The sequence below is a fragment of the Protopterus annectens genome, chromosome 4.part1, assembly GCF_019279795.1.
Source record: "Protopterus annectens isolate FY-2018-M chromosome 4.part1, PAN1.0, whole genome shotgun sequence".
Classification (NCBI taxonomy): Eukaryota; Metazoa; Chordata; order Ceratodontiformes; family Protopteridae; genus Protopterus; species Protopterus annectens.
The window spans coordinates 621,580,975-621,597,995 of record NC_056734.1 but is presented as its reverse complement, the minus strand read 5'-3'; the positions used below and the strand labels follow the sequence as shown (position 1 = coordinate 621,597,995).

Here is a 17,021-nt window from a genome sequence, read left to right as displayed (position 1 = left end):
GATTTGGAAATGGTTTAAACCATGTAATCCATGCCAGCATTTTATTAACTTGTAAGTTAGGTAACTGGGCTGATCTGGTGACCCTTTCAAACTATGACCCACACAATAGGGCAATCAATATATATAAGTATATTTAAATAATTACTGAGTAATATAGGATTTGATTGACTCATTTATTAAAATGTAAACACCTTTGCAGCTAATTCTATTATAGATTTTATTAATTACACACAGCTAAAACAGCTGGTAGAAACATAGCAATGCATTAAAATATGGAGACTAACGTACAAGGAAAGTTCCTTCATTTAAGAAAAGACTGAATAATAGGATAAAAAAGTACATTTCACAGACAAAAAAATGAACAAAAAAATGTCTAAATAAGTTAATACATAGAGATCACTCAGTAGCAATAAAACTTAAAGTAAACATAAAAAGAACCTAACCAGTATCACTAAAACAGGTGCAGGCAGTCTGGACAGTTCATAGATTCATAGGTTCATAGGTGTGTACTAGGCTAATGGCCCTGGAGCCTTTCAAGCCTAGCCATAGGATTACCCTGGCATCGTGCCACCCGACCTTAGTTCCCAGTGCCTCTGTTGAGTAAAGCCACTGGAGTTATCCCCGGGGTGAAGTTTCTATTTTCCATCCACTCATCAAGATTTCTCTTGAAGAGGGCCAGTGAGGTGCTCTGCTTGACATATATGGAAAGTCTGTTCCATAGCATGGGCAGTCTCTGAGTTATGAACCTGTCCCTCCAGCATGTTCTGTTGATTCTGGAAATGAGGTTGAGGTCTCTGGAGCATGTGGTGTGGAGGGATGGGGATTTCTTTAGATGTAGCATTTCTAACAGAGATGGGTCAGACATGGCTTTGTAAGTCAGGCAGAGATCGCCTCTAAGTAGGCGATATGAGACAGAGAATAGTTGGAGTTCTTTTAGTCTGTCCATATAGGACAAATGCTTAAGGCCTAGGATCCTCTTTGTAGGTACTTTTGCAGCCACTTCAGTTGTTGCAGGTGTTTAATGAGGTACATGCTAGATGGGGCATTGTACTCAATGATTGGCCTAATGAGGGAAGAGTAGAGGGAGACAATGACCTCTTTCTTCCTGGATGTAAAACTCTTAGTAATGAGATGTGCCACATAGAAAGACTTTCTACCCACAGTGGCAATGTGGTCGTCAAAAGAGAGGTTGCTGTCAACCTGTGTTCCCAGCTCTCTTATAACGGCTTCTGTGTTCAGTGGACTACCATCGATGTGGTAATTCATGGGAAATGTTTTTTTTTCCAAAGGGGATGACGACACATTTTTTGGAATTGAGCTTAAAGCCATGGTTCTGACACCAGTCATTGGTCTCAGTGAGGCCTTTCTGTAGGATGTCAACATCACTTGGGAAGATAATAATAGCTCCCAGCTTGCAATCGTCTGCAAACTTTGTCAGCCAGAGTACCTTTGTGTTGGCCTGGACTTCAGAGAAGTAAATACCAAACAGGAGAGGAGCCAGGACCGAACCCTGTGGTACTCCACTTGTAACTGGTCGGCAGTCTGACTTGGAGTGAGCTACTTTCACACTGTGGGTTCTATATGTGAGCCAGTTTGCAACCCACCTAGTGATATAGAGGTTGATGCTTAGCTTATTGAGTTTTTCTATGATTTCTGAGTGGGGAATGATGTCAAAGGCCTTGGCCAGATCGAGGTAGGCTGTATGAACCACCTTGCCTTCATCTACAGCTCTGGTGACTGACTCAAAGAAGTTGACCAAGTTGAGCAGACATGATCTACCCTTCATAAAACCAAACTGTGTGGGATCCAGAGTTTGAAGATTCCCTATATCCTTGTTTATTAGGTCCATGATGATGCATTCCATAGCTTTGCATATCAGACTCATCAAGCTAATGGGGTGATAGTTCCCAGGGTCTGTAGTCACTCCTCCTTTGTGGAGAAGGATGACTGTAGCAGTGCGCCATTCGGTAGGAACAAAGCCTGAGGTGAGGCTGTGATTGAACAGTGCACACAGGTGAGGTGCCAGTTCACTCTGTAGTTCATGTAAAACACAGCCACGGATATTGTCAGGTCCCATAGAAGCTGTATTCTTGGCTTTGGACAGTGCTGTTTTAACCTGTGCAGCAGTAATGCTGGGTGCCTGGCATTCTACTGGTATTGTGACTGGTCCCTTTGGGGTGTGAGAGGGGTAATGTTGGCACTGAATCTGTTGCCAGTATATTGGCAATATCTGTTGGCTCAGTATAAGAGGTACCATTGTGCAGTAGCTCAGAGCAAATCTGGGTATTGCCGTGGAGATTCTATGCATAACTATAGAAGGCCTTGTGGTTGTCTTTACTACTGTAGCTACCTCCTACCTCCTTCCCTCTCTACTTTATGGTGCCCCTCTTCTAACTAATCTGTCTGCCTCCCTCACCTCTAAACTTGAAGCTTGCTATAATAAAATCTCTAAATTCGCCACTAAATCCAAAACCTCAACCCACCACTGCCTCACCCTTCAATCTCTGAACTGGTTAGAACTCCCCAGCCACCTTGACTATCTGCAACTAACAACCACTCATAAATTAATATTCTACCCAGACAAAAGCCCAGCGTTATCCAACATCCTTCCCCCTTACATCCCCTTACCGATCATTAAGATCTGAACACCAAAATCTAATCTCCATTCACAGACCTAAACATCCCGCCAGCCAGCAACTACTATCCTTCTCTCTAGGTAGGAAATGGAACTCTCTCCCTCCTTCACTTAGGACCATACCTAACACGGAATACTTCAAAACCCAACTCTTCTTACACCTATCTTCAAAATGGAAATGTTCTTGCTTTCACCCTATGTAATTTCAAGGTTTTTCTACTCTAAGCCCCTCTACTCCTGCACCTTTCTCCTCTCTAATTCTAACTAAATGGTTTTGACTCTGACTTGACTGTAAGGATGAAAATATTGCAAATTATGTTAGTACCTAAAAAAAAAAAAAAATTTGTTATTTAGCATCTGCAGTGTTCTTACTATGTATTCTTGCTGTGTGGACATTCTATTGTAATTTTGCATTTGCAGTGTTCTTACTATGTATTCTTGCTGTGTGGACATTCTATTGTAATTTTGCATTTGCAGTGTTCTTACTATGTATTCTTTCTGTGTGAACATTCTATTGTATTTTATCTCATGCATTCTATCCTTGATTGTACTGCCTTTGGAGCTTTTCTCCCCGGGCCTCCACTGAAAATGGGTACTTCTTGGCCCAGTGGACTTCCCCGGTAATCAAACTGAAATAAAATAATAAATAAATAAATCAATAATTTGCTGCAATTCTGTTTTCATAGCTAGCTTTAGAGGATTTGATGAGGGATCTCAACTTTTTGTTGAGGCTGATAAGGCAGTTTTTTCAGTCTTGGGACTTCACATTATTCTGCATCAGTTTCCTCCTTCTGTTGTAGAGTTTGTTTTTTGGCTTAGAACCACCAGATTGGTTTCCTTTTTTTGGAGAAGAGCATCTTGGTTCTATTGGGTATGGCGAGATCCATGCATTTGTGTACATGTTCGTACAGTGCATTGGTGTATGAATTGGCAGTCATGCAACTGATCTCCATTTGCATTGATGCTGTGAAGTTAGCCACATCTATTTTTAGGAGCCCAAAGTTAGCTGTGGAGAAGTTTTTCATTGTGATTACCTTTGCATGGGGGAGGGAGAGATATGGATTTCCAAGATGATGTGGTCGGATCTAACTAGGGAGGAATTGACTATTGGTGTAGAGCAATGGTCGCCCATGTTAATATTGACCAGGTCAAGGATGTTGCTACCTCTAGTGGGGGTAAGAATGATCTGGTCCAGGGCATTGGAATTAATGAATTCGAGGAAACATTGGGCAAGTGTATTGGTACATGAGTAGTTTTCCCAGTTATTGGAGGGGTAGATGATGTCACCCAGTATGAGAGTGCTAGGTTGGACCTTAATATTCTCCAGGGTGCTTAGGAACGTGGAGTGTGAGTCTTGGGACATGGTTGGGGACCTATAGCAGGCTACAACCTGAATTGCTGTGTTACCCAATGTTAGCCGCACCTGAAGTATCTCAGATGTGTTATTTTGGGCTACCAGTCTGGAGGTCTGCTCATCCTTTATGAATATGGAAAGACCACCGCCTTTGCAGCTTCAGTCCAAGTTCTGGGGCCAAAAGGTGTGGAATGAGTTATAGTCTGGTAGTGCAGGGGTGCATGCTGCTGCCTTGAACCAGGTCTCTGTTACTGCATAAATGTCGATGTTTTCCATTTTAAGGAGTGCTTCGAGCGAGTGCATTTTGAGATTTAGACGTCTAGCATTGAGCAGCATGACCCTCAGATTGCATTTGTTTGCAGCTGTTATGGTGGTAATTTGGTCTTTGGAACACCACCTAAAAAAGGCATTATAGGAGTGGCAAGAGCCTTGGCCAGTATCTGGAAGCCCAGGGGTGACAGATGCAGGCCATCTCTGGCAAATCATCGAGGTCTGTCAGTCATGTCATCCCAGGTAGACAGATACTGGATCCCCTTAGAATGACACCAGAAACTTAGCCAGTTGTTGAAATCAATCATTTTCCACTTGTACTGTTGTATCATTCTGGGTGATGGTAGGATGCTGCTCAAGGCTAGGGTCATACCTGTCTAGGCTACATAATTTGAGAGTTCCTCCATATCTCTTTTCATGTAGTCCAGGGTGGTATGTCTCAGGTCATTTACACTCACATGTACAATGACAGAGTCATATTTGTACCTGTTGTTGAAGGACCTGAGTGCGTGCGTTATGTGGCGGATCCTAGCGCCTGACAGGCAGCTGACTGTTACTTTCTCCTTATTCAACCTAGTGAGTGGGACATCAATGTGCCTCACTATCACGTCACCTATGACTAGTGTGCTGGTTATGCTGCTTTGCCTTAGGGGCTTTGGTTGAGTGGCACACTGTTTAGGAGAGTTATGTGTCTCGTGATTAGTGTTGTGTTTTGGTGGTCGAGTGCGTTTCTGCCTTGGAGGTCTCTGCCATTTGGGTAGATTTTTATAGAGAGCATCCATGAAGGTGGGTGCATGGTTTGTATTTTTATGTAAAGGTAGTGCTGGCATGTGTTCTGGAGGGCTATATGTTCCATGTGGTGTGGTGCAAGTGTTGACCTTCTCCTCTTGACCAGCTATTCCGGTCTTGGCTGGAGAGTGCGTGACTTCTAATTTGAACAAGAATGCATTGTTTCTTATGAATGAAAAATGCCATTTAGGTTTTTTTAAACATAGTGGTGGTGAGTCCTAGACTGCTGGACACAGCATAGGGAAAGATTAATACTTGCTGTGAAGATAGGTGAAGGCTGCCAGCCTAGCTAGATAGAATTTTGTAGATAATTCTGTCATTTGTAAATATTAATATAAGCCACAGGCTTGTTCTCTTAAATGCGAAAAGACTGTATGGGATGTTGAAGTGAAAAAAATGTAACAACAGTGTACTCTGCTGTAAGAAAGCTGATAAGTCAAGCACTGTGAAATTCTTTGATCTAAAACTCAGAGCCGAGATGTCTAGAAGGAGGCATTCTGCCTATTGTTTCGAGACCAGAGTTAATGGCTAGAATTTACATGTATAATTTCTTTTATTGCTCTGGCTTCCTGACCAGCTCCAAGATCAAAAGGGCTATTAACCTCCAAGTTTCTGTTAGCCAGGGAACCAGAAAGAAATTATGTAATCTGAAATGAATCAGTGGTACTGTGTTATCAATTTAAGGATAGAAAGAAGGAGAGCATTTGTCTTGAGAACATCCAACTCACCAGCACTGCCTATGCTCTATATGTAAGTTTATTTTAGAACTGTGTTTTCTCTTAGACATAGCCAGGAACAAGGAAGATTAGATTTGTTTTTTTCTGTAATGATGTCAGAACTTTTCTACTGTATTATTTTAAGTATTTTTCTGTGATCTCTGAACTCTTAACTAGCACTGCATAATAAGATTCATTATTAAATATTTTTAAACCTTTCAACTGTGGCTGTTTTGTGTAGAGATAATTTGAGCTCTAGAGTACATTGTATGTATATAGTAATACTGTCCCAGTCACTCCAATAAGCTTTGTTGTTCAGTCACACTTACCATTTGGACAATAATATTGCGCAGTAATAATTGGACACCCTTTCATAAGGGCCTTTTGGTAGCTGATAAATATTAGTGGGTGGTGGCAAGTAGTACTACCGTATAGTCTGGGTAAAAGGGGCACAGCTGGAGAACCTGTGCCAGCCTTCCCCAGGAGTGTCTGTGTGGTTGCATATAACTCTTATCTCAAAGTGTTTGTGTGTGTGTGTGTGTGTGTGTGTGTGTGTGTGTGTGTGTGTGTGTGTGTGTGTGTGTGTGTGTGTGTGTGTGTGTTAGCTATTTGGGCAGGGACATGAAGCACTGGTTGGACAGAGAGGGTGCTGGAGGTTTTAGCTTGCTCACTAGGCTGAGATCTGGACCCTATAGCTGTGCCAGTGGGGAGTCTTATTGGGGACCTGGAGAGAAAGGGAGAAACCAGCCCCAGACTGACTGTGATCTCAGTGTGCTCTTAAGGGAAATTGTACTTTACTGTGTGTGTATTTATTATCCTTTCCTTATATGGACACTCTTCACTGGTGTTAGTGGTGAGGATTGTGGCTCCTTGATTGCTGGGCCAGTGCACGGGTGTCACACTTGCCACTGAATTTTAGTTTATTAAAAGAACAGCACCTTCATCAAAAGTGAGTATGCTGTTGGTGGATGTGTGGGTATATGCATTAACAGATGAGACAACAAGTGCCTGCCATATTTGTACCTTAGGGCCATGAAATATGGAAATATATGTGGAAGCGTTATATAATCTTTCTGGCTCATTTCAAGTGTTTATTCAGTCTGTGTTGTATTAGGAGGCTTACAAGTCTCTCAAAAGAGACACTGAAGCATAGACATTGGTATTAGTATGACACGACTGACTCTGAATACAGCTAAGGACTGCTGTTCCAACTAGTTTTTCTGTTTACTTACCTGCTAAATAGTTGCAGGTCCATCTTAGTCAATAGCTTTTGTTTTCCATCCCCTTATACTCACACTTTTTGTGTCTGAGTCATGCAGCATTCTGCTCTTTCCCTATTTTAAATGTTACTACAGTTGTTCCTGTAAATTCCAGTCCTTTCTTTGAACCATACTTGCAAGACCTTCCTGAGATGTTCTTTCTATATTTTCAGCTTGTGTTATGCTCTCCTTATGTGCATCTATTTTTTTTTTAATTATATCACTCTAGCTAGCTATCTATTTGGACTCTGTGTATTTCTTTGAGGCTCTTAAATGTTTCTGTCTCACTCGCCACCTCATTTCTTCAAGGCTATGCATATTACGATCATCCTGTTACTGCCACTAGTAAAGGTTCATAGGTCCTCTGAGTTGCATTTATCCTGTCTGTATCTGTGCAAAGAAGAGGTCTCTAGAAATAGATGCAATAGTCTATATAAGGTGTTAGCTAGCTGTCCTTAATGATCGATATCAACCTTCACCTTCATGTTGGTGATACCATTACCCCGCATTACTCCACCAGCTGTCCGTTTAGATTGCCTGATTGCATGTAAATTATTGAATGTGACTACGTTAAATGTTAACTGTTATGCAATGTTTAGACCATTCCTGTAAAATTCCTTTCATTCTCTTTTGCTTCCTTAAGAACTGGTTCCATTGCATCTGTTAAGTCATTGGCAAAATAGTGTAGTTTGCTTCTTCTGCAATACCGCCTGTAAAGACTATGGGCTCACATATTTCTAAAGAGCAAGGCACATTTACAAAATTTGTCTGTGGCACATTCACAGCACACATGTACAACTATGTTATATCAATGCCACGAGAATGGAAAGTACAACAGAAAAATGACATTTGGTTACGTGACAAGAGTATCAAAGTGGTAAAACTTTATCTGATTCAATTTATCTTACAAAAGCAACATATGTCTTTGTATCTCCTTGCCTTATACCCTCCAAGGCAGGACAGATGATTTTCTGGAAAAGCTGGTTGATGTCACTGGAGATCTGAATTAGTTTAGTGGTCTGGGGCTGCTACACCCCTAGAAAACATGGAGTTTTAGATGCTTTATGCTACATTTTAGACATTTTTCCAGAGCCAGTCATCACTGGGCTTCTGATGAATATTTCGGTATTACAGTTATATTTTAGATTATTTATTCTCTAATGCTCATGGTGCACTTTGTAAACATTAAGCTAAACACAAAAAGTAATGGCAAATCATGTTAACAAAACTAAATACAATATATTATACACATACATACACTCTAATTACACAAACTGCACAAAATTAAGCTTGCTTTATTACACAGTTCCTGACTATAAAATGTGTATATATTATGTATATAATATATGTAAAGGATGTTTTAAGTGCAAAATGTAGTAAAAATATATATCTCTCAATTATGCATTGCTATGACGTTTTTTTCTCTGCACTTTATCATCCTACTAACTATGTAATTTTTGTTTGCATTAAAAGCAATCTTCAAAGTCATCACTCAGCTTCTAAAAATGCAAATAAATTAATAAAAAGAAAATTCTCAGCTCATTTCAAATAGTCAAAACAAGTACAAATCCATGAAACTGTACTCTTAGTCACGTGTTATTAACACCATATGCATGTTTCTGTGTCTTTCAAACATACATCTTTGTCCTCTACGTTTGTATAATAAATTTCCTCTGCTATTCAAAAAATATGTGTAAGCATTAAAATCTTTTACTTTCTGAAAAAGACTAGATAATACTAATGCTTTGAGTTACATGAACTTGACTGATCTCCTCACAAATGATTTATAGTTTTACAAGAGTTATCTGCATTCTGAATTGTTTTTATTCTTATTTTTTGCATAAGGCATACTGCAGGAATCATTGAGTAAAGCACTGCTTTCTCAAGCTTCCATGTGAAACTGAGACTAAAAGTCAAAACTTGCATGTCATTACATCACTGAGTTAGAATGCACTTGGTTCAGCCACGATTCATGCCACATTGCTCTATCATGGCACTAAAAAGCTGAAAAGAAGATACCACTTTTGTTTCATGCCCACTGTGGCAGCCTGGGAGTGATTCTGTGGCAGCTAGGGTGCTGTGACAACTAGCTTTGGAACCACTGCTATCTACACTGAAAAGAACTGACTTTTGTTCTTACTGTTAAGTTACTTCACTGATTACTTCACTATGGACATCTGTGGCACAATTTGGCCAATAATTTCCTTTTTCTACCTCCCTAGGTCCACTTCTAAGTTTATTCAGTTTGTTAACACTAACATGTAAGTGATATGTTTTGCTAAGCAGGAAATAAAGGTAAAACAAAACAAGACAAACAAACAAAAAAATAAATACCATAGTGCCTTTTTTAGGCTATGCCAAGTTGTTAAACCTTCCAGAATAACAAAAATTACTCACTGCTACCTAAAGGTGCTGCTGCTTAATGCTAGGAGTTTTAAAACTGCACTTTTGAGGAAGCACTCCTCACTCTGGAGAATGAAGAGATATATGCAGTCACGGCAACATGGCTCAGAACCATGGAAAGCACCCCTGCTATCAAAAGTTAGAATGGCTTTCATTCATTTCGATCCCCCTCAGATCAGGATAAAACAAAGGGAGGAGGTGTCTCATTGTTTATAAATCGAAAGTACACTGCTAGACTGGTCCAGCAAAATGACGTGCTTTAGCTGTTCCATGCCCAACTAACCATGAGTGCAACCTCCTATCATATCCTTGCTAGCTACAGATCCCCTAAAGTGAGTCTGGAAAACCCCACCTCCTGCTTAAACCTACTGGAATCTCTTAACATTCATCCTAACACCATACTTATGGGTGACTTCAACTACCCCTTCCATAAACTAGGAAACTTATATGACCCATAATTCATTTGCTCAGAGGTTTTTGGACTCCATCAACACAAACACCATGGAGCAACTAGTTAGCTCCCCAAGTAGTGGTATAACTATCTTAGACATAGTACTCATGAACATGGAGGAATGCTGCTCCCTCCCATGCAATAACTTCTCCCTGGTAATATCTGACCACAAAATGATCTCCTTTAGTATTAAAACTAACCTAGAACCTCCATCAAACTTCAAACCTGTTAAGAAATATGCTATGGCCAATTACCTCAAACTGAGTGGCAGCTTATTAAATTTCCAAGCCCCTCCAAACCCAGATTAGATTGAGGCCTACTCTGAGCTTACATAAAAGCACTGTCCAACCACATTCATAGCTGCATAGAGGAAGCAGTACCCGTCTGAGTCAAGCCTGTGATTACTGGCCAAAATAAACCACAATGGTGAACCCATATTTAAAATAGGCTGTTCAAGAAAAGGAAAAAAATCCTTTCCAAAGCCAAGAAGGAACAGACAAAACAGTGCAAAAAGACACTCACCAGTCTAAACAAACAAATTAGAGAGCTTGTCAAATCTGCCAAAGCAAACTAAGAGGCAAAGATAGCTTCCCAGGTGAAAGATAACCATACAGCTTTTTTAAATTATGTTCGCAACCACAGGAGAAATGGTCAACAATGTAACGAGTTCATTATGCCCAACTTGAAACTATAGCAAATCTGCTGGCTGAAAAGTTCAGTTCAAACCTCTCTCTTGTATCATGTCCTACCACACCAAAAGAAATACCTACAAACACCCCCCACTGGACATTATGAGGGAACAGATCCTTCCTGCACTCACCAACCACAAGCCAGTAACTCAGCCTGCATGGTTCCCGACAGCATTCCAGGATGCTTCTTAAACAGATTAAAACAGAATCTATCAGGGCCACTAGAAACCCTCTTTAACCATAGTCTCTGGATGGGCTTTATCTCAGAGGAATGGAGGATTGCAACAGTCATCCCTTTGCACAAGGGGGGGCCCATCAACTGACTCAGGGAACTACAGACCCATAAACTTTCTCAGTCTTAACTACAATGCCATGGAAAGAATTATCATGGACCTGATCGATAATGACATAGGAACTCTCCAAACACTGAACCAGACCCAATTTGGCATTGTCAAAGGGCAGTCTTACCTACTCAGTTTGGTGGACTTCTTTGAAAAAGTTACTAGGGCCATGGAGGAGGGTAAAATGGTACACACCACATATCTAGACCTGGCCAAAGCTTTTGACACAATCCTCCACTTGGGGATCATAGATAAACTTCTTGAGTAAGGTATAAACCCCTCCATCATCAGATGGATAGTCAACTGGCTCACTGACAGGACACATATTTTCCGGAGAGGTGAATCCACTTCCAGTAAGAAACCTTTTACTAGGAGTGCCCTACAAGGCTCAGTGTTGGGACCCCCTGTTCTTTGGTATATGCATCTCTGAAGTGAAGGCCAGTGTTGGGGGGGCTCTAGCTCACCAAGTTTGCCAATGACTGTAAGCTGTGAGCAGTCATTGAATCCCCTAAAAACAACAAATTACTGGTGCCATAACCATTGTCCAAAATTTGAAGATTTTCTTATCCTTTTAAAAGACATGGCAATTAAAGAAACTGTAGCAAAAGAGAGCAGAATTAATCACAACAAACTGAAAAATAATCCTTGGTCGAAAGTTTTGGCCCTTATTGATTCATTTTCTTCATTGTCACCTGACAGTAAGACATTGTCCTGTTCGATTCTCAACTAAAGCGTCTTCTGTGTGGAGACATGCATGAATGGGCGTATCTTCATTGAAGGTTGTATGTCAGGGCTGGCAACTCGATACATAAAAATCTACTGCCAATCATTAGCGGACCGGAGTTCCGCTGTGGCGACCCCTAACCGGGAAAAGCCGAAAGATACAACAACATTTAATCATTTTAATTTATTAGGATTTCTTAACCTTGTCTTGTTTTATTTATCAATATTTTGGTCTCAGGCTTACTGTATATTTTGTAAATGAATAGTTATAATCTGATTTTATCTTTAAACTATAATTTTTATTTTATTCATTTATTACATTACATTTCAAAATATATTATATTTTGTAATTATTTTCAAAATGTCAATAAAATATTTTAAGCCAAAAAAAAAAAAAACATGGTCTGAGACTAAATGCTAAAAAATGAGTAATCATACCCCTCAGTAAATTAGATATCCCTGCAAATTATAAGGTTGATAGCAGACCCAGTGGTGAGAGACCTATGAACACAGATGGATAGTATCTTAAACATTGACCACCAGGTAGCTACTGCAGTGAGGTAATCCTTCTGTGTGGCTGAACTTATAAGTAAAGGCATGGCATCAAGATCAAAGGAAGTCATAGTGCCATTGTCCTCAACCATCGTCAGGCTCATAATCGAGTACAATGCTCCGTTATGCACATACCTAACCAAGCACTTACACAAACTGGAGTGGTCCCAGAGGCTTCTTACTAAAAAATACAAAGCATAAGACACATGTCTTATTCTTATGCCGACTGACTAAAGGCCCTACCCCTTTACTCCTTCTCATAGAGGGGAATAAGGCCTGACCTACAAGGCAATCTCTGATCTAGCCCTGAAGAAAATGTCACATACTTGCAAGCAAAATTATACGAGGGTTATGCATTCCATGGACCAGAATCTTATCTGCAACTCTAACAGGACTTGTTAGAGAGAAAGATTCGTATTCCAAAGGCTACCTCATCTATTGAATAAACTTCCCATCTTCATAAAACAAAGCCCGTCCCCTCACTCTCCTCAAAAGTAATTTGGATAAATGGATGGGGTACAGTAAACTCACTCCTGGGGTACAGCCTATGTCCCTTATGGACAGAGGCAGTCTGTAAAATGACTCAGGGCACCAATACCCAAAGACCCACTACCCTGATACTACCCCATTCCATATCTGGGGAATTAAGATATAATATTGCCATATCCTGGGTATTATTGGCTAGGCTTGTAAAGGCTCTTGTGTCATTAGCCTAACAATCACATATGAACCCAGAAAAAAAGCTGTACGCAGGAGCATGAATGCAGAATATATACTGATACTATTCAAATCATGCATTCAAATTTGTACTTCCTTGAAGAAATAATTATTTAAAAAACACCATTTCAGATAAAAAATACTGAAGACCACATGTGAGCAAATATTCTGTTTTCATTAATGTGTACACCTCAGTATGTTTATTGTTTGAACTAGTGCTTTTATTAGTAATACTGTTTGTAATGGAGCATGGAGAAATGCTGGTTTCTCCTTTGCTTTATTAGTCAAAGAAGGCTTCATCCACAGGGGAGTGATACCTGCCCCTTCCCTCTCCTGATGACAGATGTGAATTACTTGGCATGTGTGGTCTGTTCACTGCCCTTGCTAGCAGATATGTTGCAGAACTTACTTAACCGACATCCTAATTCATCTCACAAATGCCTAGATTATCTCACAGTTGTTGACTTCTATAACTTGTCTGAGAATGCTGTTCCATCTACCCACCCTTGCTGTGAAAAAAGGCCCTTTTCCCCCTGAGCAGTTAACCATCTAATGTCACATTGTGTTTTCTCATGGTTTTCTTTGTCTGTCTCAGGTGGTGCAGCGGTAGCGTTGTTGCCTCACAGCAAGAGGTTCTCCCATTCGATTCCCGGCTGGAGTGCGGGGAGTGCCTTCTGTGTGGATTCTGCATGCCCTCCCCGCTGTTGGGTGACCGTTCGAAAGACATGCGGAAATGGGCGTGCCTTCGTTGAAGGTTGAACGTCGAGCTGGCACCTCGGCGTTCATGAAAATCAACTGCCAATCGTTAGCAGACCAGAGTTCTGCTGTGGTGACCCCTAACTCGGAAAAGACAACAACAACAACCACTAGATTTCCTCTGGATACTTACACACACCCTTACATCCATATATCCATACATACATACGTACGTACATACACATACATTTCCATTATGCTCCACCTGCTCTATTCTCTTCTCATAATATACATTTTAATTGCTTTTATCAGTGTTAATATGGGCAGTGGAGATAGTCTTGCATTGTCATTTTACCCTTTTCTTGACTGTGTCATATCTACATTCTTTTGAAGGTATGGATCATGTAAGTGTATGCAGTACATCAGAATGGATTCCACTGCTTATTTTTGCAGACAGATATTACCTTTTTATATAACTAGGGCTCTTTCATCTTGCTTAGTCAAACATTGTCACACAAGCCGTCCTTGTTGTGTCCTAACATTGCATACTTAGCTTGAATGATCTGCTGTGACCCTCCCCCATGCAGGTTTCCAGTATTGTTGATTCTGCTACTTTAACTTAACTTAAGCAGATTTAATTATGTTTTTCTCTTCTTCTTATGTATCACTGTTAAAGGCAAAGTTTATTCTGAGCCACTTCATGGGCAATACAGGTACTAGTATATTCTGTACATCAGCAATTGCTTACTTGAATTTGTGTACTATACAGAAAAAAGAATGCTAAAATTGGTGATGAAACTTTTTTATTTTTTTAATTAATGCCTTAATCTGTTGTAATGCAATGTCTTGTACATGCATTTAATCCTTGTTAACAGGTCTGTGTTATGTATATATAAACTGTATTTTTTTCTCCTGCTGAAAAACTTTATACAGCGAGTCGTATCATACTCAGTTTGATTACTCTATTATAGCCGATAATCTCAGACCAAAACATAAGTAAATAGTAGGTTGATGAACTGATTTAGAGTAATTTATAGTGACCCAAAATGCCCGGTGTCAACTGTAACAGAAACCTATCAAGCTTTTAAACACAATAGCAGAAATGATTTTAAAATAATTGCTTTGCTTTTAATGCTTCTCCAGCAAATATATACTTAGTAAAACGGTTAAGCACTAGCACTAATTGGATGCATGAGGGGTTATAAGAACAGTAGTATGTAGTAATGCCATTGCACTTTTTTCTTTTCTTTTCCCTGATTTACATAAGCTAACAGGTGGCACACAATTGCTTAATGCTGTTTTGTACTTTAAATTAGGGATGGTAGAACCATTTTAAGAAGACTGAGAAGACTTCCACATTTTCAGAATATTTCTTCTCAAAAAATCAGTTAAGAGGTTCTGAGCCTTTAGTTATAACTGTCTTTCTTTGACTTACAGGATTTTGGTGCAATCTTGGGACCATGCATTTGAAGATTCAAAGTCTCACTGATGTGCTAGAAACCTGAAGTGGTAAAGTATGTTAGGCTCTAATGGACAGTGTTTTTTTTCCTGAATATAAGATAATGTCATTTTATTTTAATATATTAAACAGTTTAAGCATATCAGATACTAGATATTTATTTATAGGTGTGGCACAAAGTATAACAGCCGTTATGCACATTGGCTTCCTTTGTTTCTGTTCACGGTCATATTTTGCTATACAGACCAAATGCCTGAAACGTTAGAAAAATACTCATACTACATATTAGCCAACATTATAAGTAATGTAATGTAATGGTATCATCCAGTACAGAGCTTAAATATACACTAATGCACATGCAAATATTCATTGTTTCTTCACTGCTATAATAAAATATTTTATGATTTCTTTCTTAATTTCATGTTTTAAAAGTATGTGTTAGCTGAGTAAATTTACTGGTCCTTCTCAGACTCTTTTGCAAGTTACTGTAGACAATCAACCAGCAGAGTTATAGGAAGAGGAAAAACCCATGCAGATATGGGGAGAACATGTAGATCTTCCAAATATAACATGACCTGAGATTAGATTTGAACCCTGGAACATGCAAGACAAATTTCTTTCCACTGAGCCACCATTATAGCTGCCCAATAAAGTATGAAATCATTAATTAAGAGATTGAGGTTGGCATAATAGTTAAGGTATTTACTTCACAGATACACAGTAAAGAGTTTGATCCTCACCTTTGGTCACTGTCTGTTTATTGGCTAGGCAGGAAATAGTCTGCAGAATGATTGCCAAATAGTTACCTATGAATTGTATCAAAGAATGATAATGAAGAACTAGCTAAAGTAGAAACAACAAAACCGAACAAATTACTAGTTACTAAAGAATACAGTAAAGTCACATCCCTTTAGAAATGCAGTACTTTATCACATCACAGAAACACTGCTCATTTTTTTCTATTTTCTGATGTCAAATTCCAAAACAGGAGTATCTGCAGGTACGTACCTGATCAATTGTCAAGTTTTTGTATGACCCAGTTAAGTATGGTGTTAGAAATGGCTCTGAAGGTCTTATCGTTGAGAAAAAGCCATACATACACAGAATCAGAGTGGGATAACCCCAGCTGCTCTGCTGCAGGTTCTTCCAGCAATCCATTACAGTCCCAGCTGGTCAAGGAATACAGTCAATGGAAATAATTATTCTTCAGTATTTTACACTATACAAAATAAAAATAAATAAAGCAAAAAAAAAGTTTCAACTATACTTAAAATTTAAAATCAAGTATCAGTTCCTTTCTTATTTAGGTCAGTCTGACCTTTCACGTGTAGGCGTCCTTGTCATTTCCAAGTCCAAGTTACAGACTCACTCTTGCTTTGCTTCTGGGTTTTTAACCTGCAGGCAGGAGAGGCTCTGAGCTGTGAATGAACAACTTGTTCTAAGTTCAGAGTTTGAAACAAGATAAATATGTCTGTAAGCTAGATTAAGTGCCAAAACAATTTTGTTTTATATTTATATCATGGACTGAATTTTTCTAAACAGTTAACAATGCTGCCAAAAAAGTTGCAAACACAGTAGTTAGGTTAGAACAGAGACTATCTCTGATAGTGCCCTAAGAATCAATAACTGCATCTTAGAAAATGACAGTTAAAAGAAAACTGCTTTGTATGACAAAAAAAAAAAATCCTGACTCCAGATAATAACAGGAATTAAGCTGTGTGTATATCTTCAGAGAAGACAGGTTAACTCTCTCACTTATTAAGCATTGTTAAGTGCGTATGTATGTGTGTAGGTGGGGACTGGGGACGGGCAGTGCTGGGGGTATGCGTAAAGGTGGAGACCAAAGGTAAAAGATATGTCTAAAGGTATGAAAAATTACACAATTAAGATCATTCTGTTTTTCCTTTTGGTTCTTTATCTCTACAACCATTTGTAAAATTGTATCATACACGAATCCTTCCAGATTT

At 39.4% G+C, this 17,021-nt stretch overlaps 1 protein-coding gene across 1 annotated transcript in view; it reads right to left on the bottom strand.

Moving 5' to 3' along the window:
- SLC19A3 (solute carrier family 19 member 3) overlaps positions 1-16,506 on the bottom strand; it is a 163,928-nt gene extending 147,422 nt beyond the window's left edge. The window contains exon 1 of the mRNA XM_044070920.1: positions 16,063-16,506. Coding sequence (XP_043926855.1) covers positions 16,063-16,212 — 150 coding nt within the window. The 5' untranslated portion in view covers positions 16,213-16,506. The remainder of the gene's footprint in view (positions 1-16,062) is intronic.
- Positions 16,507-17,021: the final 515 nt, after the last annotated feature.